Source organism: Syngnathus acus, chromosome 13 (genome assembly GCF_901709675.1).
Source record: "Syngnathus acus chromosome 13, fSynAcu1.2, whole genome shotgun sequence".
In the NCBI taxonomy this organism is placed as follows: Eukaryota; Metazoa; Chordata; class Actinopteri; order Syngnathiformes; family Syngnathidae; genus Syngnathus; species Syngnathus acus.
In genome coordinates this window covers 9,520,350-9,546,966 of record NC_051098.1, presented here as the reverse complement: position 1 = coordinate 9,546,966, position 26,617 = coordinate 9,520,350, and the positions used below count along the sequence as shown (strand labels likewise).

The 26,617-nt window shown below is 41.2% G+C and overlaps 2 protein-coding genes across 3 annotated transcripts; both read right to left on the bottom strand.

The window, feature by feature from the left end:
• Positions 1–199: 199 nt before the first annotated feature.
• zgc:165508 (uncharacterized protein LOC100101652 homolog) lies at positions 200–15,951 on the bottom strand. Of its 2 annotated transcripts, XM_037267172.1 has the most exons (6): positions 15,865–15,951; positions 12,353–12,492; positions 9,290–9,383; positions 8,829–9,011; positions 4,759–4,890; positions 200–3,849 (listed from the first exon to the last, which is right to left on the bottom strand). In XM_037267172.1, exons 1-6 carry the CDS (start codon positions 15,893–15,895, stop codon positions 3,236–3,238), a joined length of 1,194 nt encoding a protein of 397 aa, XP_037123067.1. In that variant the 5' UTR covers positions 15,896–15,951; the 3' UTR covers positions 200–3,235. The 2 variants fall into 2 exon arrangements, with proteins under 2 accessions (XP_037123067.1, XP_037123068.1); XM_037267173.1 differs by lacking the exons at positions 12,353–12,492; positions 15,865–15,951 and adding an exon at positions 15,416–15,748.
• Positions 15,952–16,426: 475 nt separating this feature from the next.
• On the bottom strand, positions 16,427–25,191 carry alp3 (alkaline phosphatase 3). The gene is made up of 11 exons (XM_037268469.1): positions 25,070–25,191; positions 23,371–23,487; positions 23,141–23,256; positions 22,403–22,577; positions 21,849–22,021; positions 21,638–21,778; positions 21,196–21,265; positions 19,446–19,580; positions 18,708–18,899; positions 17,709–17,825; positions 16,427–16,873 (listed from the first exon to the last, which is right to left on the bottom strand). Exons 1-11 carry the CDS (start codon positions 25,137–25,139, stop codon positions 16,554–16,556), a joined length of 1,626 nt encoding a protein of 541 aa, XP_037124364.1. The 5' UTR covers positions 25,140–25,191; the 3' UTR covers positions 16,427–16,553.
• Between the last annotated feature and the right edge of the window lie 1,426 nt (positions 25,192–26,617).

Here is a 26,617-nt window from a genome sequence, read left to right as displayed (position 1 = left end):
TTATCAAATCATGAGCATAAAACATTTGATGGAGCTTTCCGCACTACTGCTAATGCTGACCTATGAGCGACATTCCATCCATAATCTTCTGCTTATTCTGTTGACGTTTGGTGTCTGTTGCAGCTGAACGATTGTATGAGGTGTGCTACAACCTGGATTTTGCCACGGCACCACTAAAAATAATGATCACATCAGACTGTTCTTTGCAAAGAACAATAACGATACTTTTATTAACTTATGTCAGATGCAGCAAACAAGATTATTATTATCAAATCCAAGGTGGCAATATTCATATTTAATTACATTCAGCCAAAATAGGAGGCAAATAATTAAAGTGGTTTCAAAAAAGGGGAGGCTGAGATTTCCGAGGGCGTTGTAGGTGTGATGTACTGAGAGGATGAAGATGTCACAGTACATTCAATCGGATTTCAATAACTTCTCTGTCTCTGTTCCATGGCTCCGCCATGTGCACGGATCAGGACCTCTCTATTCATTTTGTACATTCAGTTTCTACAGTGGACTGGGATTTCAGGGTTGAAGGGCCCTCGAAGAAAGTAATGTATCTGACTGTCTCTGGAACATCAATGCCCAACATCACTTTTCCCACAAATTGCTTGAATAGGAAGAGGAAAAAGACAAAGGGAATACACACTGACAACCATGAGAAACCGAGATACAGTTTTTTTTATCAGGTGGTTTTAAAATGGCGGGCTAATTGCCTGTCAGCAAAGGTAGCATTTAGAAGTCCACAATGAGCCTCATGTGGGCCTAGACGGAGAAGGAGGAGAAGAGGAGGATGAGGAAAAGAACAAGTGGCAGTCAAGATGAAAGGACGGAGACAAGGAGTGTGGGAGGAAAAGATATGGTGGGGCAGAAGGAAATGACAGGGGAGAGACAGCAGAGAGGGCGTCAAGCTGGCCGTGTGGTTGTGTGTGTGCATGTGTGCGTGTGTGTGTGTGTGTGTCGGGGAAAGTTCTCCTGATTTTATCATTGTAAGGACAAATAGTTGTCAAGCATACACGACAGTCTTTTAATGTATAATAAATGAGACAAATGAGACAGAAAATGCAGTATACTGAATGTCACACACATACACACACACAGACAAGGATGTGATGGACGGTTGACAAATAGAGCTAGAAGGATGATGGCCCAGCAGTGCGGTTACGTTCATGTCCGGGCAAAAGCGCAGCCTGGCCTCGCTCGCGTCAGCCGACTTTTAATGTCATGGAAAAGGGCGATGACGTCAAAACGCTGCCCAGCTGTCCAACAGCAGCACGAGATCCAACAGGAAATCTGAACTCCCAAGGCAGCTGACCTTGTTTTCTTCTACTTTGGCGCACTGTAATAAAAGGGCAAAGTGGTGTTTCTGGGGATCTCTGGGGTGACAGTGATGATGAGGGTGCAACTTGGGAGGTCAAAGGTGAGGAATGAAAGGCACAGCTTCAGTGTTTCCCCCTGAGTTGTTGCTGTCTCTTACTATCAATCCACAGATGTGGCAACGTGAACCACCTGTACTATACCATTCAGTCATTATACATAATTTACTTAATTCAAACTTAATATTTTATAATCTCCAGCACCAGTAAAGGTTCCACATCCATTGCCAGACATTGTTTAAAGGGAATCATTGGATTCAACAGTGCAAGCTTGAAGAACTTGCTGACATCTTTCAATACTTCACATTCTTACACACGTAAACACTCACACATTGAGGCTTTCCTAAACAACTGAAAAGGGGCTAAGGGATCCAAATCTGTGTGTGCTTTAATTATTTATAAATAATTCTAATCACAAAATTAAAAACTAAGCATACAAGGCTTTCCAATAAACACAGATACGCTGCGAGCGCACACAAGTCAATGGAGAGAAGTGAGTGTGGCGTTGATGCATGCTGGTGGGATGCACTGATGCTGTGGTCTGATGGGACTTCCTGAGTTGTATGAATGAGAGTCCTTCAGGGGGGACTTGAACAGATCTCCCACATGAATCACAGAAAGATGCAAAAAGAATCGATCAAAAAGTCCAAGCTTTTCTGAAGTCATTAAAGAAAGGACAGATTTCAAGATGTTTGGAAAGTAACGTTATGACAAATGGCGATAACGGTAAAAGACTCAGCATCCTCTTGAAATTGAAAATATTCACATTTGTTTTTTTACCCAGTATAGACGATATCACACAGTGATAACAAAGAAATGAGAAATGTACAGCCACATTATAGCTTCGTGCAAGAAACCACATACACTGGCACGCCGCATAGGCATAGAGATCAAAGCAAGACAATGTATACAAAAATATAGAAAAATCTCCAAAGCAAGTCATGCCTTCACAGAAAAAAGACTTTTCTGTCGTTTTCAGCCAGCCTACTTCACTTCCAACCAGCAGTCACTTAAGTAACATTCTCTTTGTATTTGTTGTTGCCACTGCTGCTCAGTGTGTGTGCGCGTATGTGTGTATTTATAAGACATCAGAAAAGTTGTTGTGTCCTCCATGCAGGAATCCACAGAATTCCATTCCATCAATCATAAGGACATTTGATATAATGAACTGATGACTGATAGAAAACTAGTACAATAAAAAGCATTTCATTTCTCTCTTATTTGAGACAAATCTTTTTTTCATATTTCTTTTAGAATTCATAATATGTCCTGTCACTGTAAAAACATTCCAGCATTTGCTCATAATTGGTAGTGACAGGAATAAGTAGATTGGCATACTCAGCAAGCCATGCCAAAAGGATGCTCTCGTTTGTCTCTTGCAAAGGTGGGAGTGGGCGGGTTAGGGTCATCTATGGGTGGGGAGCCAGGGTTAGGGTGGGTCATGAGATTACACACCTTGCTCAGATCGAACCATTAATTTCAGCATTTGCAAAAGACATGCAAAAAAAAAAAATTGGGTGAACTCAGTCATTCTGTCTGTGTTCTCTTTTTGCAGTTTTCAGCGCAGGCAATGGCGCGAGTATCGAACCCACAGCTTCAATTGAGCGATGGCTACTGTAGCAAGTCCAGAATGCGACTTCTCACGCACGGAAAAAAAGATTGTTTGGACGCTTGCAACAAAAGAAAAAAAAAACCAGAAGACACGTGGAATGACTTTAAGGGACATCAAATGGAATTCCGAGTAAGGCAAAGACGGATGAAAAAGAGGAGTTTATGGATCAAACGGTGTCATGAGAGAAGGCGTAAAAAAGGAACCTCAAAGAGCAGGGGGGAGGCGGGACACTGAGGTGAAGGAGTCATTGGTTTGACTCCGCCTGAAGTGTTTCTTCATCCTCCTCGTCCTCATCAAGCGAAACGACTCCTGAGGAGGCCACGTCAGACATCCTCCTGCGGGGCTCGTAATCCGGGGGGAACTCCTCCCCGTTGGCCTCCGCCTGGCACAAGGTTGCCTCGTAGTCTTTGCAGGGGGTGTCGTCATCCTCCCCAGGGGACAGATATGTCTCTGAGTAAGACACGGAATACGCAGGAGACTCTTGACCGCCACGAGGTCCGATGCCGTGCCCGCCCCCCCCGAGGCTGTGGAAAGCGCAGTCCCTCCCGCCGGGCCCCGTCCGCCCCACCCTCTGAAGCCGGGCGAGAAGAAGCTCCTCTCCTCCCTGCAGCGCAGACAGAATTTTAGCGGCTAGCTCGGCGGCGTTGCCGTGGGCTCCGCGGTGGACGCTCAGGTCGCGCAGAAGCGGGTGGTGTTCATCAAGGCTGCACAGGCTGGAGCGGAGAGTGTCCGGTGAGCCCGCCGTGGGAGACGGCTCCCCGCTGCCCCCTCCCTCGCTGCACGCCCCACGCAGGCCCAGGTGTTGACAAAGCTGGTTGTGGATCAAGTCCTTTAAGTAGGGCGGATATGATGGCACATCTGGAAGACACACAATGCAAGCATGACCAGTCGTGAAAAGGGAAACAAACCACGAGGGGCACAGATGGGATTTTAGAATTTGGGGGACAGGGACCATGTTTTAGACCTATAAAGAAGAACAGAAGAGCTCAAAAAGAGGACAATTTAGGTTAAGAATTAGACTAACAAAAGTGGACAAAACAACCCATTTTTGTGCACAAAAACAATTAAGAAAACTGTTTAAATCAAAAAAGGCAATTTTGAGATTTTTCCAAAATAACCTCCTATTGTCATTTCCCAGCAGCTATTCTCCATTTCCTCACCTCTAACGTCATTACTTCACGTATGTTCACAACATAAATACAGCTACAATATTGTTGATGTGCTTATCGCTGTAGGTTTAAAGTTCTTTTGCATGGCCATACATGACAAAAAAATATTGTTTTGTTGTTGAAAAACTGTTAGAGCTAGAAATACTTGTGACTCTCCTAAAAAAAAAAACATATCAGTGAAATGATGGCATTTCTCAAAGGCCAAGAAGCCAAAAATTTCTCGAGGAAGAGAGATGAGCAACACTGAGCTGGCTGTTATGACCTGCAGTTATTGGTGGCTAAACATAGTCAAGATGAAAGCTTTGCTAAATAAACAAACACACACACACGCACAGATATCCATGGCCACACATCATCGTATGACACACTGCCACTGCAGGAAAGGAAATCATATTAAAGTTTCAAGAGGATATTAAATTACTCAAAGGAGCAAAATAATGTCGCAAGCAGATGAGAAGTGGGGCAGTGGGACAGAGTACAAAGAGAACTGGATGGACACTGATGAGGACAGTCAGAGCCGAATCTATGTGAACCCGTGTGTGTGTTGTGTGTGCAGTTGGGTTTGTGTGTCTGCGTTTGTGCATTTGTGCGCAAATACCTGTACTTTGTGTAGCAGGCTCGTTGGCAGGCAGAAAATCTTCATCGTATGAGTCATCATTGGAATCGTCACCATCTATTGACGACCAGGCCCTCAGTTTAGCCTCAGCAATGGCGAACTGTTCTGCAACACCTGCAAACACACACCAACATGTACATCAGCGCCGCAAACGAGCAAACACATGGTCATGCAGCTCATTTTGAGTGGTAGAAGCTAAGCATAGTCATTCTAAATCGAGTCGGTTTTGTCAACGTTCTCATGACAGACGATTGTCTCTCGAGGTCATTTAGCGGTTCCACTTAGTGTTTTCTATTGCTGAGTGTGCAGTACTTGAGAAAATATACACAAAGGCACCAAGATAGCTGTGCAGCAAAGGTATTATTAGTGATTCAAGAATATTATGAATACAAAATGCATTGTGTTTATTCGATACATTGTCATACTTTGAAATGTGCCTGTCCAAAACGACAGACTGTATCTAACCTAGGCTGTGATGAATTTAGCATGAAACCTCAAATCACATTTGCGATGATAGAAATGGAATAATTAGTGGAAAATAATTACTTGAGAGAGTTACATGAATTTTTTGCTCCAATAATTTTGGGAAAGCCACCAACTGCATAAAAGCCATCGTTTGTTCGATTTAACTCAGCCCGAGTGCATAGGGATTGGCTCTATCTGCCCATCCTGCATTAAAATTGCATTTAAAATTTGAGACAGCGCACTTAAAAAACTGTTGTGGAACAGACCAGCACCAATTTCTGCAGTATGCTGCAGTGACGTAGTTGGAAGGAATGCAGTTCAAAAGAGTTGTCAACTCCTTCTTGTGACTGGCTCAGAGTAAGCCCTTACAATTACATCATCATTGCTAAAAGGATGAGCATTTTTTTTCTGGCATTTCAAAAATGTTTACACGAACATTACAATCCATTCTCCGCATGACCTGCCTTTCAGAAAGCAAAACTGCTGTCAGGTTTGATCAGAGTGTGCTAAATCGATTTATTTGCATCTATGAGTGATAGGAAAATGAAGCCTCAAATTTGCAAATGGGACTGTTGATTTAAAGAAGGGCTCGAGAAATGTCAAGTCTGTGTTTTCAGCCCAATGGTGAACACAGAGTGCCGTCTAGAGGTATCAAAAAATTCAACTGGTTCATGAAGCAAATTTGAAGCTTCATCTTCAGGCCCTCTATTTCTAAATTGATTATTTATGTTAGAGTAGACTTGTTCATAAGTGAATCTTCTTCCCCCCTCTGCAATTCTCCTCTTCTATCAGCGACAAGGACCCCCCCTTCTAGGTGTGACTTTTCCAGTTGTCTCTCTCAATAAAACGATTCTCTTGCATCGCCTTTTGTTTGGCTGCCTTGTCCCTCGCATCTCCAAGACCGTCTTTGTCTTTTTGTGACAGGTCGAAATATTCTGAATTCTCTGCGCCATCATGACTTTCTGCTATCTTTCCCGGTACCTCCATTTGCTGGCATTTCACGTCTCGTTACTCCACCATGTCTGCTGCAATTCTACTTGCATCTACACATCGCCCGATCTCTCGATAAATCAACACGGCCTGCACCTCGTTTCTTTTCTACCGCCTCGTCAATATGTACCAGCCTGCTGCCTTGGTTCTCAATTAAGTCTCTGCATTCGTATAAAGTGATTCTTTTTTTATTCCAGTTTTCTCTTCGTTCCTCTTGCATCCACAGAGAATACCTCTCCAGAAAGAAATGTTTTTATCTGTTGCATTCATTGCATAGCCTTTTAAGTTTGCCTCTGATTTTTCTTCAAGTCCGCTGTGTTGATTCTCTCCTGTGTATGTGTCTTTAGTCCTTATATTCTATTGCAAATCCAATATTAAGAAACAGCTTTAGCTTTAAAATTCCAACAATCCTAATTATAGGACACTGTTTCTTAAACTTATTAGAGATACTGAAACTCCCAAATTGTATACTTGCATTCACCTCACCCAAATGAGAGGTGTTTTTGTTCATTTATTTTGCTATTTCCAATTCTGGGAGGCCACATGCACTTCCTCTGCATTGCTCCACAAATTTGCACGAGAAACTGGAAGAGAGAGGTGCCCCACCAATCTGCAGACGAAGCACGCGTTTGTACTTTCACAGATTAGCTCTCTGGCTCGCCCTCTCTGGCACGGCTACCAACACACACAAGCACACTCGGTCATACAGTCGTTGTCACATAGAGTGCACACTGTTACATCAACATGCAACGTAAAGCGTTCCACAGGATTAAAAAGCAAAAACGTGCAAAAAGAAACTCACAGTTCTTAGTCCGCCTACAACATACACTCCTGCAATCATGTTTTCCATTTTCACACAAACATACTCACACTTCACACAAAACACACCTACATGCTCACTGACATTTACGCAGTGTGTCCAGCCACCCACGGTGACACCATCACCAGGCTACAAGTGGACTGTTGACAAGATAACAGGACTCAGCGGCTCCTGTTTTATTCTCTTCTGCGTGACTGATTATTAACAGTATCCAAATATTTGTTGTACAGACCCACAAAGAGTCATTTGAAGCTTATAAAACAACAATACAAAACATTTAATTTTACCTTTATTGGGGGGGGGCATATTTGCTTTCAGTTAGGTGAAACATTATTTATAATGGAAAATAAATAAATAAATAAAATAAAATCTGTATTTGCTGTTACCTGTGTGCAGGCAATATTATAAGTAGAATATAAAGGTTTTTAATTGGACTCCAAGTCTAAAATAAAATATAATAAAATAAAATAAAAACAACATAATCTACTTGTTAACAGCGTACAAGTAATTGTGTCTCTGGAGTCCTCCAGTCCATCCATTCATACAGCTTATCCTCACAAGGGGGTCACAGCCTTTAGATGAGAGGCAGTGCACACTCTGAAGTGGTCACTAGCCAATCTCAGGGCAAATATAAACAAACAAGCATTAACTCTTATATGACACTCTAAAGACAACTGTGACTTTTCAGTGGCCCTAATGTGCATGTTTTTAGAATAGGGGAGGAAACGGGGGTGCCCCAATAAAAACTTTAATTGTCTTTATACTATGTAGGCAGGAACTCCAGAGGCCCTATTTGTAGATCAGCAGTTAAATAGTTAATTTTCCATCATTTGTACCCTTAGAGGATACAAACACAAGTGAAAACAAGAGAAGTCTTGTGACTTGTAAGCCAAACGAGGAAGGAAAAAAAGATTGGGAAAAAGCGCTCAGTCACAGTGGGACACGCCACGAGCAAAACCTTACTGAGCAAATTAACCTTGAGAGTCTGCATTGCGGGGAGCGAGCGAGAGACTGGCAGCGGAGACGAGGTGAAAAACGGATGAAAGGATGAGATAAATAAATAGAGGCTTCTAAGAGATATCGGAGTGTAGTAAAAAGAGGACTGGGCATAATGAATTCAGCTAGGAGGAAATCAAGGGGAAATAAAAGAAGGAAAATAATTCATGGAAATAAATGAATGTCAATTAGTTTGACTGATAATTGCACACAGTAATTATAGGTATTGTTATTTTGATTCGACTTGTTGCACTTTGATGACAATATTTAAAACGGAATGAGAGGCAAACTAACAGATCCTGACTCAGGGGTTTTTGCCGTTTTTGATGATGACATGACTCTGTAGCTATGGACAACACAAGCTTGCGCATTTGCAGAGTGCTTACATGGCAACAGCCAAGTAGATGCTGTTCACTGAAAGGGTGACATGAAGGATGAGTGCTTACGGACTTATTCTAGAGAGTCAGGTAGGATCTTTAATGCTGCTCTGGTTCAGTTTGAAGTCTCAGACATGGAAAGTGTTGGTCCCCACTGGGAGTTAAAACTAGGGAGTAATAATTATGTTATTAGCACAGTCTTTGGGGACATATTCCATTTAAATCTTACTAGTGGACTCATACATAACTTATAGATATGAAAGTAGTACATGTACTTAATCTACCCTTGGGCCAATATTGCAAGCCATTGAGATCCTTTTGAAAAGCTCAGTCATGCTGTATTCATATTGAAAAAAAAAATGATGATGGCATAGAAGACTGTATAACTACAAACTAATTCTTACCAGCAGCAAAGCGCGCCTCCTGCTCTCCCTCGGTGAGATCGGAATACGAATTAAAGTCCGATTCCAGGGCCGCAGGTGTTTCCATTGGCTTACACCATCCCTTCCACTCGATGAGGTGGGCGACTCTGCCCTGTGCCATGGCTGTGGGCTTTGTCACATGATCCTTCACAACCTGGGAAATACCTGTGTGGAAAATATTAAGGTTTATGTTTGTGCATTGCTTTTTGTTTTGTATCGTCAACATAATCAACATAATGTGTGGAGATGAAGTAGAACCTTCAAATTAAAATGATGTTAAGATGCAATTTGTGAACTGTCAGAGGTTTTCGGGAAAAATTAGGAAAGAAGCTGTGGGTAGAACCATTGCGTGGGATGTCAAGAAAGACATCGGCATATTACAGAAAATGATGACGTTAGGCCTTTTAGTGTGTCTATTTGTGGAGAAGCTCCATTGAACTCACCATGCAGGGAGGATCGTGCCAATGCCGCAATCTCTTGAATGGTCAAAGCTCGCCTTGATTTTGGTAACATTTCAATGGTGTCATCAACATTCACCTGTAAGGATGAGAAAACAGCGTGACTCAGAGAGGTTTAGTCGAGTCAGTAATTCAACTCAGTGTGAATGTAACAGAGCTGACTGCTCCCTGTGATGACTCGGGAGGAAACACACTTTCTCAGTTTGTCTGTTTTATTTGAAGTCAATTGATCATACCGAGGTCTCTAGATATGAGGGTCATTCCAAAACTGGAGGACACTTTCTGTCCTCCTCATGGAATTTCAAATAACCCAGGCCTAAAATGAAGAAATGCAAAATAAAGGCAAAATAAATGAAGATAGGGCCACAAGGGTTTATAGAAGCGCATTTAAATCTGCAAACGTAGAGGATTTTCAAAGCCATTGGAGTATTTGATTGAAAAAAAGTATTGTCTGAATCCACTATGAAAGGCAGTAAAGCATGGTTTTCTTCCAAACATATACACCAATGATTATCATATTTTTACATTGATAACAAAAAAAACATTAAGTAACTACACCCTTCAAATTGCTGATTTAGTTTTTCATTTTGCACATACAGCATTTTTTATTTTTATAGCTCAGAAAAAGGGGTTGCATTTAGGAGTCATTTAAGGTTGGTGGTACAAATCCCAATTATTCTGTTCAAGATACTAAACCAGCAATTGCTTTTGATGCTTCACAGTCAATGTTTGAATGAGTTTCCTATCATGAATGGACAAAATCTGTCATTCTTAATTGACAGAAAACAGTTCCAGCTAGATGTAGGACATTCTATCAAATAAATGTAGGCCATTCTATTTGAATTTCCAAAGGCCCAGGTAGAGCTCCCTGCGTGCCACAATTGTCACAATGAAACTTGAGCTACCATAAAAACAATTCCAGGGGCAAAAAAAAAAATTGGACCCTTCTCTTTGTTGTCAGGAGGAGAGATTGTTTGTTTCCGGAATGAGCCAGCAGACAAAAGATGGATTCTCAAATCCCACAAAGAGAGTATCAGTATCAGGTGGTGACGAGTCATTCATCTGTCACTTATGGTCCAACCGGCTTTCACGTGAGGACCAGACAGAATGGCACTGGAGACCACATGCTGACTGTATTGAAACTCAATATGGGTCAAAACCGATTGAACGGTTTGACCTGGAACAGGTGCAGATTGCGTCGGCACACATAGAATGCAGAGTTGCCTTCAGGTGCTGCCCTTTAGGTCCACCACCCACTGAGCAACACGGCCGAGCCCAACTGAGCTGTCAGCGCAGTCTGCAGCGTTCTGCAAATAGTTTAGTTGACCGTCAGCCACTAGTTAAATTTTGAATTGCTGACAATGTTGTAGATGTAACATCAAAATAAAAACTAAATTAGGTTTCTGGGTTTTAGGCACAGCCATATATGCTAAAATGGTAAAATAAAATTCTAGTTTTGACAAACAAGTGAGCTTTGCGGCATGTGTCACATCCTTTTTTATTTATTTCAGTCTACGCACTGTTTTATTGTCGTATTCCTGAGCGTGATTACGCAAAGGCGTGCAGTTCAGCTGCAGCCATGTCGCCTTTTGCGATGAAACAATGACAATTTATCCACCGTGCCTCCAAAGTAACAAGCTAGACGCAATCATCCTTTGTCCACTGTGCCTCCAAAGCAACAAGCTAAATGCAATCATCCAACACAGATAAATTCCTACATAATTCCAGTATATTCCTGCAATTGACGCTTTGAATTTCATCTGAATTTATGTAATGTGAATCATGTGAAGTGATTTCAAGTGCATGAATTATCTACGTACAAGAACACAAGCTATATGAACAGTAATTTCACGTGACGTTAGAGAGGGAGGGGGAGAGACAACAACGCATCAATGTATGAGGCAAACTACTGAACCTGATAAACCAAATAAACAAGAGCAAATGTATCTGTAAGATGGGTCCTGTAAGCCTAAGAGGCGGGGGGATTCCAAGGTTGTGACGGTATCAAGCGCAGCCTGGAGGTCTGATAAGCCCCTTGTGCCACACTGGAGCGAACAGATCAGACAAAGGATAATCTGGAGGAGATGTGTCATATACCCCGAGGAGATGTCATGCTGCTTTTTGAATAGCCAAAACCCTACGATCCAGAGAAAGATTGGGGGGGGTTGAAAACACCTTCAGCATTAGCCTTGAGGGCAAGGGATCAGTCTCATCTGATTCATCTGTTCGTTTTCTTTTTGTCCAATTTGAATTCTTATATATGAATTTCAATTATAAAATATTTTCATCCATTTTCTATACTGCTTTTTGTCAAGCACAGGCTTAATAATAATAATAATAATAATAATAATAATAGCGGCATGGTGAAGCACTGGTTAGCACATTCGCCTCACAGTTAGGAGGGTGCGAGTTCGATTCCACCTCCGGCCCTCCCTGTGTGGAGTTTGCATGTTCTTCCCGTGCCTGCATGGGTTTTCTCCGGGCACTCCAGTTTCCTCCCACGGCCCCAAAACATACTTGGTAGGCCGATTGAGCACTCCAAATTGCCCCTAGGTGTGAGTGTGAGTGTGGATGGTTGTTTGTTTCTGTGTGCCCTGCGATTGGTTGGCAACTAGTTCAGGGTGTCCCCCGCCTTCTGTCCGAGGACTGCCGGGATAGGCTCCAGCACGCCCGCGACCCCCGTGGGGACAAGCGATATAGAGGATGGATGGATGGATGGATGGATGGATGGATGGATGGATGGATGGATGGATGGACGGGCGGGCGGACGGACGGACGGACGGACGGGTGGGCGGACGGACGGATGGACGGATGGACGGATGATGGACAGGGGGACAGATGGCAGGACGGACGGACTGGGCTGGCAGACAGACATACGGAGGGAGGGACAGACGGATGGACGGACGGGTAGATGGATGGATGATGGAACTCTAATTGGCTTCTAAATAATAAACACTTGTTGTTTGCAGTACATCCTGTTGTTTTCTAATCTTACTTGACCGGACTGCTTTAAAACAGTGTGTCATAGTGTATAAAAATTTGGAGCACCTGGCTGAAGTCCAGTGCACCCAAAGGTGCAGACAGAATCAGTCTGCGCACCAGGTGAGTTTGCGTGCTCCCCAATATCGCAAGTTCAGACAGTGAGCTTGACGGGCGCCAGTCCACGCGTAACGTACCATCAACTGCCACTGTCAGAAGGAAGAAAGTCCAAAGACATTAAAACTCACAGTAGGGCCACAACATACGTATTGTTTTTGAGATACCACAGTCATTGTGTTAATAAAATTAATATTCAGATGCTTCTCCTTACAACACTGTGCAGAAGTCTTAGGCCACAAAGGATGTGTTGTTTCAGGTACTCTATGAGTTTATATTTAACTCTCATTCAAAAGCCCATTCAAAGTCAAGGCCGAGCAGTTAATAAAAGCAAAGCAAGTTATTTTGTGCTACATTTGTGTTTATTTTTTAACTAACAGGTTATTTCCGAGTTCACGGGGACTTGAAACCAACTACTTTATTGCGCATTAGTTTTTTCATTCTTTTACCTCTTATTGTTTATGTATTTATATCACTTTTACAATTTGTGTCTTTTCTGACTCTTTTTTGCTTGTATCGTTTCCTGAAACATAAAACTACCTAAGCTGACTTAATCACCATTTTGTTTAGGTGAATCCTTCTAAGAGGTATTTTCAACATCAATTTTTTATTGCTAAATCTATTTCCAAAATTTCTTGTGGAAGAACGTCATTTAAATAACAAAGCTAAGACTTTTGCACATCACCGTAGAATATGACTCCAATGCACCTACATGTGATTTACGGAAACAAAAGTTTTCCACAAGACTTATTTGCGGTCCAACCATCACCATGCTGGGCCATGCCTTTCGCAATGTGAGAATTCTGTCTCTCAATACAGTGACCAGCCATCGTGTCCATTAGCATTTCAAGTCAAAGATGTTTGGATTGACTTGCATTGAGATAACATGGACCTGTGAGGAGGTTGCAAGGCTTCCTCCATGCACTTAACAGCCATGCCATGTCATGCAGGTGACACCCTGGCAGCAGCCCAAAGTCTGATTGATATTTCATGAGATTTTCTCATGGCGGCGTGAAGATGGAGCATGTGTAGTGCATAATGGAAGAGACAAAGAATGAGAATAGGACACTACAGAAGGATTATCCAATTTTACCTTCCCATTTTTTAATACAGAATTGCCATATATGTCACGAACACAGCGCAACGGGATTACATAGACAGATTGTAACTGCACCGCCACCCCCAACCCCGGAAGGAAACATCACCTGTTCACGAATTTAGCTTGGCTCACATCACAGTTTGGCAGACTTGTGACTAGTTGGCTTGAGGGCACAGTCCTGCCTGCGTGTGCGTGTATGTACGTGTGTGGGGCAAGTCCACAAAGCCTGAAAATCCTCAACCAGTAACATACCAACACTGCATTACTGCCCCCATGTGACACCACACGTTACTGGGTGTGCTCGCTATGCTTCAAATCGGATTTGCAAAACAAGATTAGGAGGTGAGCGTCTAAATGTCAGAGCCTTTCCCAGTCCCCACCCGACATTTCTTGTTTTGAAAAAAAACAACTTGTTCCATTAGTCTGCAGCATCCATCTCATATATTGAGTCCAACATCTCGACCCATCCCGCGCCATGGGTCAAAGACCTGAGCTCAAGTTGCCCCCGAGCAGAATTCAATATGTGCCATTTAATTGGGTGTGATGAGATCAGGTGGTGGGGTGTATTGTATCGTTTAATCAAGGCCATCGCTGTGAATTCTGCCTTTTTGTTTCAGGAGGTGACATCTTTGCAAGCATTTTACTGTATTTAGGTTTGCGTTATGGAGGACATTTGAGCCTGTCTGTGTGCGCTGATGTGTCAGAATAGATGAATGGAAATGGCACTGTCAAAAGTCAATCCAGTGAGAGCTGATCGGCTCCAAATGAAAGCAATATGTACTCGCAGGGATTATCTTGTAAAGCAACATAATCCAATGCCAGTCATTAACATTAATACTCTAAATCAGTCACAATATGAGCCCAGATCTGTCTTTTCTCTGATAAGTCATGCACAAACAATACAATACAATGCATTTTTTTATTCATTTTTGTTAAGACGCTCATCACATTAATGATTTCTAATAAATAGTTACGATTATTTTCAAATGATCACTTCTACAACATTCCTAGGAAATCACAATGTCTATTTTTACAACACGACCGCGAGCTACTCGTGGTCATTGGGGGGTTCCAGCGAGCGCCAAATGGTGACCCCTGCTCTAAGGAATGTATGATGATCTCTAGGGCCTACAATCATAATGTGAAAAATGAAAACTTCGTCTTATTGCCTTTTAACATGACATCTCTTAGCAATCACTCAATTTCTGAATTTGTATTATTTATTAATGTAATATTATTCTGGCTGGCTGGGTCTATTTACTTTAAGAAAACAGTTCCCACAAACACACGCACACACACATAAACACACACACATCTCTGTACATCCCGTTGTCGTGGAAACTGCAGAGACCTCGCTGCTTCACCGTCTCAATCTGTCTCGCACATGCACGAACACACACACACGCGCGCACACACACACATGCACGCACACACACGCACACGCCGCTATCATCATCATCATCGCCGTCAAACAATTAGGTCGATACCCTAAAGTGTCATATTACCTATAGTACGTATAGGTCTGTAGGAGAATATGCGAAACAGGTGGAAACTGACGTGCACGACGCTGAGAAGGTATCGTAATCATTAAGTGATATATTATGCAATCATTTTTGCATAAGTAGAGGGGAGCACGGTGGGTAAACCTCACGTCAGCAGGTCGCACATTACAGGTACATTACAAATAATGAAGGATGGTGTATAGACGCGGGGGTGGTGGGTGAATGTGGAAGAATTGAAGTGGGAGACAAACACCGGTTCCCATGGACTGAACATAAACCACGCCAAAGAAAATGTGTAAACAAGCGAGAAGCAACCGGAAGCCTGTGAGTTGGCAACAAATGATCCATCGCCCCCATTATTTGTGGAGAATCTTGATGAGATTAAAGAACGAGCGGTTGCAAAATGCGTCCTACCTTGCAATTTAAGTGGGTCAGCGCACTCAGCACCATCGTGTCTGCTCAAGTCTTCACGTCACGACAGTAAAAAGTATTTCAAGGAGCATCTCTCTGTGATGTCATGAGCATCTCGGGGTTCTCCGCCTCTCACAGGCGTGCAAGCCATAAAAGCTTCTTGCAACTCTACCAAACATCGCGATGCTTGAGGCTGCAGACGGCAGCCCCCTTGAACACGTCCCCGACACCCCGCTAAAGAAAAGCACACAACACTGTACAGTATGTTCTAATGAAAATGTTGCATGGAACAAATGAAAGTCAAACTAAGCATGTGATGGTGTCCCATTTTGGGTTAAAGCATATGCCGCACAAGCTTCACTTTCGCTGCGCCTAACGCAAAAGGTTGCAGCAAAAATTAAGTGGCAGCCTTCCGTGCGTGTTAAGCAGAACAAATTGAAAACAACTCTTACCCACTGGCGTTTTAGAGCTGATGCAGCCCATTTGTGCAGCTGCATGTAGACAAGCTTGCACACAGAGATGATACCTATTGAGTTTCTCCAAAGCTCCACGCATATATTGAATGACCTTGTTCCATTCATTCATTATATTTCTTCCAATGTGCCTTTTATCAAAGCCTATTAGTGGAAAGATAATAATGCACATTTTTTATTGTCATTGAAAAGAAAGAAGCAAAAAAAAGGAGCCTATCCTTACCTCCCTTTGATTTACAACTGTCAGAAAGTGTGGCCCAAATATTTTCTCCACACAGCATCATTTTAAAAAGTAGTGATGAGAAAACGAAGCTTCATGAACCAGTTGTTGTATTCTTTGGCTCCTCTAGATGGCAATGTTGGTTAAAAGTGAGGGTTTTACGAAATAGCAAGTCGGTGGGCTTTCAGCTCTTCGGTGAAAAGAGAGTGCCATCTAGAGGTCTAACGAAACACAACAACGAGTTCATGAATCATTTTGAAGCTTCATTTGCCCATCATTAAAAAGTGGTCAGGAAAAAAGAAATCTTCAATAAATGCTTTGCTTGTCATATTTTATAAATAGTATATCACGGTGAGTGCCAGAAACATCACAAGTGTTCATTATTTCTCTGCCCACTCCACCTCCATGACTCTTGTCTTTAAATATTCCCCTTGGAGAGACACCTTCATTACATCAGCACATTAAGGGCCAGCAGTGCAGCGCTGAGGAGACCACTGATCAATGCAACTGAGCTTCGGGTTCCTCTAGCACTGTTAGAATCATTGATGAAGGTGGTTTGAACCACAGCTGGAGTCGTTTGCCCCCGACAGTGCCTCAGGTCTGCCCCCACGCAGGCAGCATAGGCCATGGCGTGGGCAATGTAATTTTGCTCCTGGACGCCATGGAAAAGATGGGCCATGGGTCCACGGGCCAGCACGGCCACATCTTCTCCGCTGTGAGTGGCTGAGTCTGTAGGCACTGCTGAAAACTGAACGTATTCTTTCGTTTCTGTGGAAACAAAGTGGTGACTATTACACACCTGTCCACAATAACCAGAGACCCTTCGTTGGAATTGCATGAAACAGTTCAAATTAGTTATACAAATGAAACAATGGATTAATCTGTGTTTCTCAACCTTAAAACGTCACACAAAAAGCTAAAATATTGATTATCTCAAATTACCCCCAAATGTACTCAGTGTACTAGTACTCAGTGAAAAAGCTTGGTATGTTAGGTCAAATAAAAATTATTTTTTATTTTTTTTTAAAATGTCAAAAGGTTCATATTTAATTTTTCTGCTTAATATGCGTCACTGGCAAAGATAGATGAACAAAGATAAATTATTGATAGTAAATAAATAAAGATTTTTTGGGGAGGGGGGGCAATTTTGTGAAATGAGATCCTTTTCCGCAGCACACCTGATGATGTCTTGTGGCGTTTTAGCTCGAAGAAATAAATGTTTAAGTAATACACTTTGTTGTATGGCAAATTTTGTTCACTTTCATCTCATGAGTCATAAGTTGTGTAACATGTGATCATTACCAATTAAAAAGAAAGAGTGTCTTGTGTTAATAAGATAAATTCATATAAAATATGGCTTTAGTAAAATAAGAAATCCCTGTTAAATTCAAAATGAAAGTCAACATTTGAGAATGAAGGAGCACCGGGGATTCAATTAAAGGCCAAAGCTTGTGTAAGACAAGAATGGGGAAAAAAAAGTACATGAAATACAGCCAATGTAATTATGTCATTGTGGTATTTTTTTCATACTAGCTTTTACATTCTGTCTTGACCATTTCTACCTTTGAGACGATCATCCAAGCTGTGAGGCAATGGATCTTACTTGTGTTGACATTGCGGATGTCAGGCCGTGTACCATTGATGATTTTGTGTCCAGGTCCATTTCCATAAATTAATGTGGTGTACGGTAACATATCTTGGGCCCACAATGGAGACTTTCCTGGAAAATACAAAATGACCATCTCATTCAATGTTATTCAGCTTTTCTTATATTTGTGTTATTTGCCTCTGAAACACATAGAGGACACACAAAGCATGCACACACATACACACACAGGTGCAGTCTCTGGTTCCCTAGCGTCCTGCCGGAGGTCTAGTGCTTGCTGGGTTAAACAGTATTTTTCTCCAGATGAGCCATTAGGCCGGCGAGTCTCCTTGTTGATGAAGAGCTCAGGGTTTCACAAGCACATTAATCACTGCAGCACCACTGGGAGGAGGAGGATGATTAGGAGCAAGAGGAGGAGGGCGAAACAGGAACAGATGAGGAAAGAGTGAGTACAAAGAGTGCAAAGCAAACACCAAGCAATATAAGCTTTAGAGAGCTGATGATGATCTATGACTTCATAGAATTGGAAGGTAGAGCATCATCTAACAGCTCGGAAAATAAAGTTAGCTTCGATAGCTCAGAAGCTCCAGGAGGAGATAAACAAGTGAGGAAGCCTGATGGAGAGAGTTGAACTGAGAGAACATCATGTAAAGAGAGACGGGCGTCAACAATGATGGCCACAGCAAAGTGTAGAGAAGAGAGACAAAGAGATATTGTCAAACTAAATTAGAAAGGCTGTCGCCTGGGTGCTGTTATTATTGAAGGGTGTACAAACCTGAGGAAATGTCAAGCGAGTGGTGGCAGAGAATTACACATTATCAATTGTCACCTTAGGTTCTTGTCAGTATGAAATGGCTGAGGTGTTTATGGCCCCCGTTAGGAATCACATCCCTGAATTTCCTTGCTTCCCACACAGCCATTACTCATCATGAGGATTCCTTCTCGTTTGACCAATGCGCAGAAATGACTAACATTTGCCAAAATGAAAAAAATTACCCAGAATACTTTGCCCTCGAAATGGGTATCCATTGAAGGTAAACGGGTGGGAATGGTCAGCCATTACTATAGTGAGCGTTTCTTCCTCGTCGGTGAGTTCCAGGCCTTTGGCAATGGCGTAGTCAAACGCGACCGTCTCGTGAAGTGCCATGTATGCTCGGCCATCGTGATGGGCCTGGTCAATGCGACCACCTGAGAACAGGCAGAGTCAAAGGTCAACTTGATGCCAAAAGGTGTCTCCTCATTTCATTGGAAGGAGGAGAGGAACGGCTGAAGTATATCGTTGCTTATATTTGTACATTGCATTTTATTTTATTTTTTATGAAATTGAGACAACTGCATAGCACCATGAAGCCCCCAGGCGTCCGCATCAGATTAAAGGAGAGCTGGATGGGGAAGCTTTTGTGGGGAGCACACAGTCCATCAACAAATTCATTGAGTTAAATGCAAATGTTTTTGCAAGCCACTGGTACAAAAAAAACACCTTCCACTCTTAAATCAGTGAGAGTGGTGCACATATATAAATGCAGTCATATTGATGTTTTCGAAGACATCCATTACAGTGAGGCCCTTAGTGACCATTGCAAGATCAATGAATCGATTCGGTCCTGTAGGAGCAAACACATGCTATTTTCTGTTTTTAGCAGCGCACCTCCTTGGGGGTTACATAAGTCAAACTTTGCCTGCCTGATTAAGCGATGGGGTGACTCAAGGGGTGCATTGATTGCTTGTCCTTACCTTCCACTAAAAGGAAAAAGCCTTTGGGGTTTTTCCTGAGAATGCGGATGGCTTTTTCCGTGGTCTCGACGATGGATGGGTCCATGTTGGGGTCCCTGTCAGCTTCATATCGTAGGTCACCAGGTTCAAACAGAGCTGAGGAAGAAGAGAAGCAGACCAACAGTCAATTGTGGCTACAACAGCCTATAATTGAAGTGCAGCTAAAAAAATCATTCGCTCCTTCTCTGTTTTTTCACAGCACAGGAGGAGAAACGACAGATCAGCCAGCATGGCTCAATTTACCTCCTTCGCACTTTCAAGCTTTGCCACAACTTTGAAGGTTGTCACTGAATAACAAGTCTTTATTTGGATCATACATGTCTTAATATTGTATGTAAGTGTCTCTGGCACAAAACCTGATTAAGCTATCCACAGGCTGTGAGAGGATTAAAAAAACGAGATAAATACTGCTCACGGGTGATGGAGGATCAATTTACAGAACACCAAGTGAGAGCCAACCTCTGTCAAGAGCGACACAATATTCATCAAACCTCCGTCCGTCCATCCCTCTGTCCTTTGTCTTGCACCCTCTTTCTTTGACTTAACCACTTAATCTATTCACTTAAAGTGGTCTGAATTAATTTCCGTGGTTTCTTCTCCCATATGGCCTAGAAATGCTGAGTTTGAAAAAATAAATCCATATTTTTAATGATTGAATGTCAAAATTCACGGATTATCGTAAATGCAACAGTTTGAGAACTGCCATTTATTCATTAGGTAATATCACTGCAAATGTTTTCACTAAATATTCTGACATACCAATAAATAGACCAAATATTGCGCTCCCGCACCACCAGACTTTCCAACAGCTTCGTACTCCAGGCTCTTAGGATCCTGAACTCGCGCCCCCTTTCAGCGTAGCGTCCTGTTCTTGCTGTATGCTCACTGGCTCGGTTTTGCCCCTCATATTCAATGGGTTATTGGTCTGTTTTTATTCATCGCTCATTTTATTTTATTTATTATTTATTATTTATGGTTTGTGCCTTCTTGTTTTTGTTTTGTGTCGCCTACTTGTATGTCTCGTCACCGTGGGATGGAGGAAACGGAATTTCGGTTTCTTTGTGTGTTTTGACATATGAAGGGATTGACAATAAAGCTGACTTTGACTTTGACTTTGACTTTGATTCTTGTGATGTTGCCAATGGGCCAAAACAACGACTGAAATTGGTTGTTAAACTAAAGTGGAATTCGACAAGCGTCCTCTTTTTATTACTACTATTAACAAATCTGAGTGTTAACTGAAGCTATTCTGCCTGCACCAAAATCAGCCCCATGTACAAATATACTGTCTGCAACTTATCAAATTTACTATTGTAAAAATTTTGACTTTTTTGGTGTAAAATTTCAGTGTTATGATATTTGGCTTTTGTTTGATTATTTTCTTTCTCATTATTCTTGCAGTTTATTTTCTTTCATTCTTAATACTCCTTTGTAGATATGTGACATTGAGCAGCGGACATTAGATTCTTGAGAATAACACTGCTTATGTCGTTTTCTGTCATCTTCATGTGTAAGGAGTGTGACACAGCTCCATGTGAAAAGTTTTGTGCAATGACTTTTACTTAGTGAATTTGTTATTTTGTTCAGGTAGTCGTCTAATGATTTTCTATTAAAAAAGTCAAAGAGCCTATAAAATAGAGCAATGGTTTAATTTTCCCCTCTGCTGAGCAGAAAAGCAGTAACATAAAATATTGTAAACAAAAACACTCACCCATGAGGTAATCCGTGGTTTCTGGGTCAACAGCATCAAAATCAGTTTTATTCCATACATAATGGGCTACCTGTGGTACAAACACACACACGCATATGCAAACCAGTCTTTAATGCTTGAGTCACGTTCTGTCACATAACTTCTGTTCTCTATAAAAACTAGAATATAATTTTGAATACATCAGGCATTCTGCTTAATGCTTTTCTAAGACCTACACACAATAAGCATTCAACCAATTTCCTTGAGTTGTGTATCTCCTTGTGAGCTGGTAAAAATACTATTATTATTATTATTATATTTGTATGTATTAATTGAAGCTTTAGTCATTTTTGTTTAGTTTAAACATAACATGGAATGGGTGAAGTATCAGTGATATTTTTACTTGAGATTAGATTTTAGAGTGTAAAGTTCAATTTGCAGATCGCTAGGTGATGATCGTTACCTTGCCCATTTTCTGGTTCTTCCATTCATGGATGAGGTTGCGTTTGTCTTGTCTTTTACCCCTGGAAAAGAAGTCTCTTGGGTATTCTGGGTCCTGAGTACCCCTGGGGGTCATGTACTTTCTTCCACCACCAATGATCACCTGCAAGAATGTACACTCCATCAAGCGAGGTATCATGTATCCAATACAATGTTATGAATACTCATCTTACATCAATATCTGTGTTATTGAGCAACTGAGATGCAATGTCAGTGCAGCCGTCCCTTTTGGCGCTGGCGGGCATGTCGGCGTCGCTGTACCACTTCCTGCTGGCACTATGGGCGTAGCTGGTGGCTGGCGTAGCGTGCTGGACCCGTGTGGTCGTCACTATGCCGACAGACTTGCCTAAAAATATTTAGTTTGTTTACTGACTAACGTTGCTATTGTTGTTTGAGGGCTTAAACTACAACAGCGATACTATCGTCCATCTACGGTCGTTAACATCGTTTGTTGCTGACCGAACATTTATGATAACTGCTTATTTATCATGAATGTTCATGAATGAACATTTCAGATAACTGTTTATTAATCATGAATGTTCATTCAACATATTACAATTTACAATCTTAATGAAGCAAGGTCAATTTTGAGAACTTTTAGCTGCCTAGATCTGAATACTGAATCCTTCACTGTGTGCAAATAAAACATCATTGGTCAACATAGAATGAATTTAAATCCCCATATGAGCAGAAGCAGTTAAGGCAGTTATTGTCTTGGTATCCTCACCTGCATCTTTGGCCCACTTCAAGATTGATGTGACTTCATTACCCTTCTGACTCTTACAAACGCCATTTCGAGCAGCTGCACTGACGCCAATGGTGTTCAGGTTGGTCTTGACCCCACACAGATAAGCGGTGGCTGTCGCAGCACTATCTGCAATCTGAAAGTCCACGCTGTAGGTCTGCACAAAGCGCAAGGGGGACCTTTAATCTAACATACTGACAGTCATTGTTTTTACCTGTGCATTAGAATTATCTTTTAATGGCAAGCCAACTCAGTGCCCATCCAAACAAGTAGTCATTTAAAAAAAGAAAAGAAATAACATTGGCCTTCCTGAAGAAATTTCAAAAAAATTTAAAATAATTTGTCACAAGAGGCCTTATGAAAGACAATTTAACATAAATGTATTTTTTGCTTCATAAGGCAGCTCAGGAAACACAATTTTTAACTACATTTCTAAATGAATACATCTTTAACAATCAAGACTTATCCCTACGCCATTGTCTTCATGTATGCCTCATGTGGCCACCCAGTGAATATATTTTTAATAACTATATCTGTCAAAGAACAGATGCACGGCCTTCAAGTTTATCACACTCAATCAATTGAGGCTCAGGGGCTTAAGGAAACCTGCTGTACGGACTGCAGACCCCTTAGAGACAAAAGCAGAATTCTAGTATACATTATATGAATAAAATTAACCGTGTGTGTGTGTGCGTGCGTGTGTGTGCGTGTGCATGTTACCTTAGCCAATCCAACATGGGGGAACGTGTCCATGGTCATCACAGTCTCCTCTCCCGTGTTGTTCTGCAGTTGTCCCTTGAGGATACGAGCTGCTGTGTAGGTTGTGATTCCCATACCTAATGTGAATATATATACGTATATGCAAACTTTCTATTTATGTCATTTTCTAATGGCAAAATGGTGTGGACAACATATTGGACAGTGTTGACACTTTATGCACTGCAACCTACCATCTCCAAGGAAAAATAGGATGTTTTTGGCCACATTGGTGTTCTGCTTCCTGTTCAAAGCAGTTTGCAAAGTCTTCTTTGCCTGTGATCTCCAGAACTCTGGGTTTTCTTCTTCAACTGTGAAACGAGTGAATGGGATTAGTTAGTCATAAATTGCATCTGTATCGTTAAAACTATAGAGGATATATATATAGAGAGAGAGAGAGAGAGAATATATGAGGAGAATCTCTCAGTGGATGAATTCCAAATTAATGGATAAGATGGGTTGAAGAACATAAAATAAACCAAGTGGATTTTTCTTTGTTTGGGCCTTGCTGACGTGTGACAGTATGTGTTGGTCTATCTCACGTCACTCTTGTCGCTTCTTCTTATCGACTAGATCATAATGCCCTGAGATATTGCAGGTACAGCAGTTCACAACAACAATCCACCAGCACTACACATGGAATAAATACATTAATTGATGATTAATTAATATTCACGTTATTAATGGGAAGAATGGTTGCGAGATTGAGAGATAATGGAGAAACTGAGGAACAAAAATAGAAGAGAACAAAATGTGAGGCGGGAATTGTGTCTTTTCAAAGAAATTAGAACAGAGACACCTAGGTCAATTAGTTTGAAACAGACCTGCCCATGTTCAGGATAAACTAGTGTGGAAGCAATATTCTGCACATCAAGTTGGAATCAAAGATGACAATATAAATCTCATTTTCAGATTAAGTATTTGGCAAGGCAAGTCCCTGTAAAGTGAAAAGAAATCTTTTCTAAATTTTACACGGATAAGGGTGCTGTGAAGAATGCTACCACAGCCGAATGATTTCAAAAAGAAAATCACCAAAATGCCATTCTCGCTGCTCTTTACACTGTGGTCATGACTGCTGAATGCACTCAAATGAATTAGCTGTCAGATTTGAGAAAATGTAAAAATGGAACTGCCATGACTATGAGCTGTATGACTACATGTTGGAGCCGGGGAAATATATCCCCTTAAAACCCCCAGCAGCTCACCTCATGGGCTATTTAATGCCGTGACAATGAGGCGCTCTAAAGTGGCCATCCCGAAGCTGTCAAGTCAGGCTTTTTTTATTTTTTCCTCCCACCCCACTCTTCCGCCTTCCTCCCTTTGCCGTGTACTTTGGTCGACAACATGGTGCTCAATAATGGCCTCAACAGTTTAAAGCCCGATTCCACACATTATCTAATCAGGCTTTTTATTCCTTGACTTATTTCTCAGTCTGCACATTTTCAGCACTTATCTTCAAAGTTATATAATGTTACTTGTTAAATATATGTGCTATTCAGAAACAAATCTCTGAATTCACGTTACAGGGGCTTTGAATGAACTTTCATTGCCACCCTCACCTTGTATATAGCACAATAGTACAATTTTTGTTAATGGATAAACCGTAGTTGAATGTGCATGAATAAAAGCAGTTGAAATAAATGCTGAAGTCAGAAATTGTTAGCAAAGCGTAATGAGTGAATATTTTGGTGTGTGAGTATGCTTTAAATGTCAGTTGAGATCTTATATTCAACTATCAGCATAATCACTTTGCTGTACAGGAGTGAAAAGCAATTGAAGTGTCAGGGAGAATCCAAAGCAGCGAAGAAGAGAACCGCTTCCTGTATGATGATCTGAACGCTTTAAGATTTTATCTTGAATGACTTTTGGGGAGAACATTTTTTAAAGGCTTACCTTTGGCTGCAGTTGTTCCAAAGACCACAAGCAGGAAAAAGGCCACCATGGACACTTCTGAAGGCTTCATAGCTTTGCCGTGGCTGGAGGATTGATCCTCTAAGCTTCTCGAAAATCACCCTCGGGTTCAAATATTGCTTACAGTCTTTCATCAGTCGTGATGTCATTTTTAACAGCATGTCATAAGTGATCCTTGGGCTTGTCATTCATTTATGACACCAGAGTGCACGCTTTGTGTTGTCTTGGGAGCTGATTATGTTTTCATAGCTAGCTGACCTTTTATTAAATTATTGCAAAAAGTCAAACAATCAATAAAAGCAATATTTTAATGATAATAATCAGTACGTGCATGTGTGTGTTTATGTATGCCTTGTGTGTGCGTATGTGTGTGAACATGTGTATGCCACAAACGTTTTGCACTTCGCAGCCTCTAAATGGGAAAAAAGTAGAAAAACTCCAAGCACCTTTCTGGTGATTAATATATTCTATATATCAACAAGTGCCTAGTCACCACGGGGCCTGTTCTATTTAAAAGGCTAATCAGTAACTATATTGGGAATGCGAGGCCATCAAATTTGTGCTGATAAATGTTCCATTATCTGTTGAATAAGAAATGAGGTAACACGTTTGCATTTGTACTTTTACCCTACAAAAATCAAAGACATTTTGACGAAGCAAAAGAAAAAACAACATCAATATAAATACCATATTTTTGTTTGGCTAAGGTATTTATTGTAAAATTCATTCCCTTGGATATAACCCAAAATTAGAGCTGTGATCAAATATTCTGCCCACAGAAAATAATCGTCAGCATTCAATGACGCTGTCATTAATCTCACAATATTTTATAATTGTATTTTAGAGCAGTTTAGTTGGATCTCATATTTAGAGCTGTTTTGATATTGTGTCTGGCTCATGCTATTATGAGGCAAGGAAGTTCTCCACTATTGCAAACTCCATGCCGATAATGAACATTAAAATACATGTTTTAGCGTTAATATGAATTTAGTTTTGTGAGGCTAAGCGGTTCAGGGAATGAATTAATGTTTGGTTTTTTCTGAATGCATGTCTTGTACAGCTTTTGTATTAGATCTCATTATACTGTATTGTGCAGGAATACAGAGGTTGTAAGCGCAAATGGACTTTCTGTCACTTACGTAATCATAGGCTGTTATCAGTCAATAAACAAATTATAGGAATACACAACCTTGGATCCAGTGCTCAATGGGGCACGTCATCAGTTGGACCAAAAAATGGATAACATTATCAATGCAATCCTCCATTTTAAAGACAAGGTCACAGAGGGATTCATCTAATTACATTTTCATTATTGTTGTGTAGTAGTATGGAAAAACATGTTTCTAATATTCTGGTTTAGTTTATTTAGCACTGGATTACATGTTTAAAAAGATGACACAGGCACAGGTCTTTGAATTGGTGCACACAATATTAATATACATATATCTTCATAAACTATAAATTGTTGAAACCTTACAAAAGTACAAATGCAAACGACATTATTTAACCCACATTTCAGCATCAGAGTAC

Bases quoted from the DNA above. Each gene is read 5' to 3' on its own strand.
- zgc:165508 (XM_037267172.1), bottom strand. From the start codon at position 15,895: ATGGGCTGCATCAGCTCTAAAACGCCAGTGG. The intron at 12,493-15,864 runs GTAAGAGTTGTT...TCCTTCTGACAG, and splicing joins CAGCTCTAAAACGCCAGTGG to TGGCAGTTGATGGTACGTTA. The intron at 9,384-12,352 runs GTGCTCCAAATT...TCATCCTTACAG, and splicing joins GTGCACTGGACTTCAGCCAG to GTGAATGTTGATGACACCAT.
- alp3 (XM_037268469.1), bottom strand. From the start codon at position 25,139: ATGAAGCCTTCAGAAGTGTCCATGGTGGCCTTTTTCCTGCTTGTGGTC. The intron at 18,900-19,445 runs GTAAGGACAAGC...GCCTGTTCTCAG, and splicing joins CTTTTTCCTTTTAGTGGAAG to GTGGTCGCATTGACCAGGCC. The intron at 16,874-17,708 runs GTAAGATCCATT...TTGTTTCCACAG, and splicing joins CATCCGCAATGTCAACACAA to AAACGAAAGAATACGTTCAG.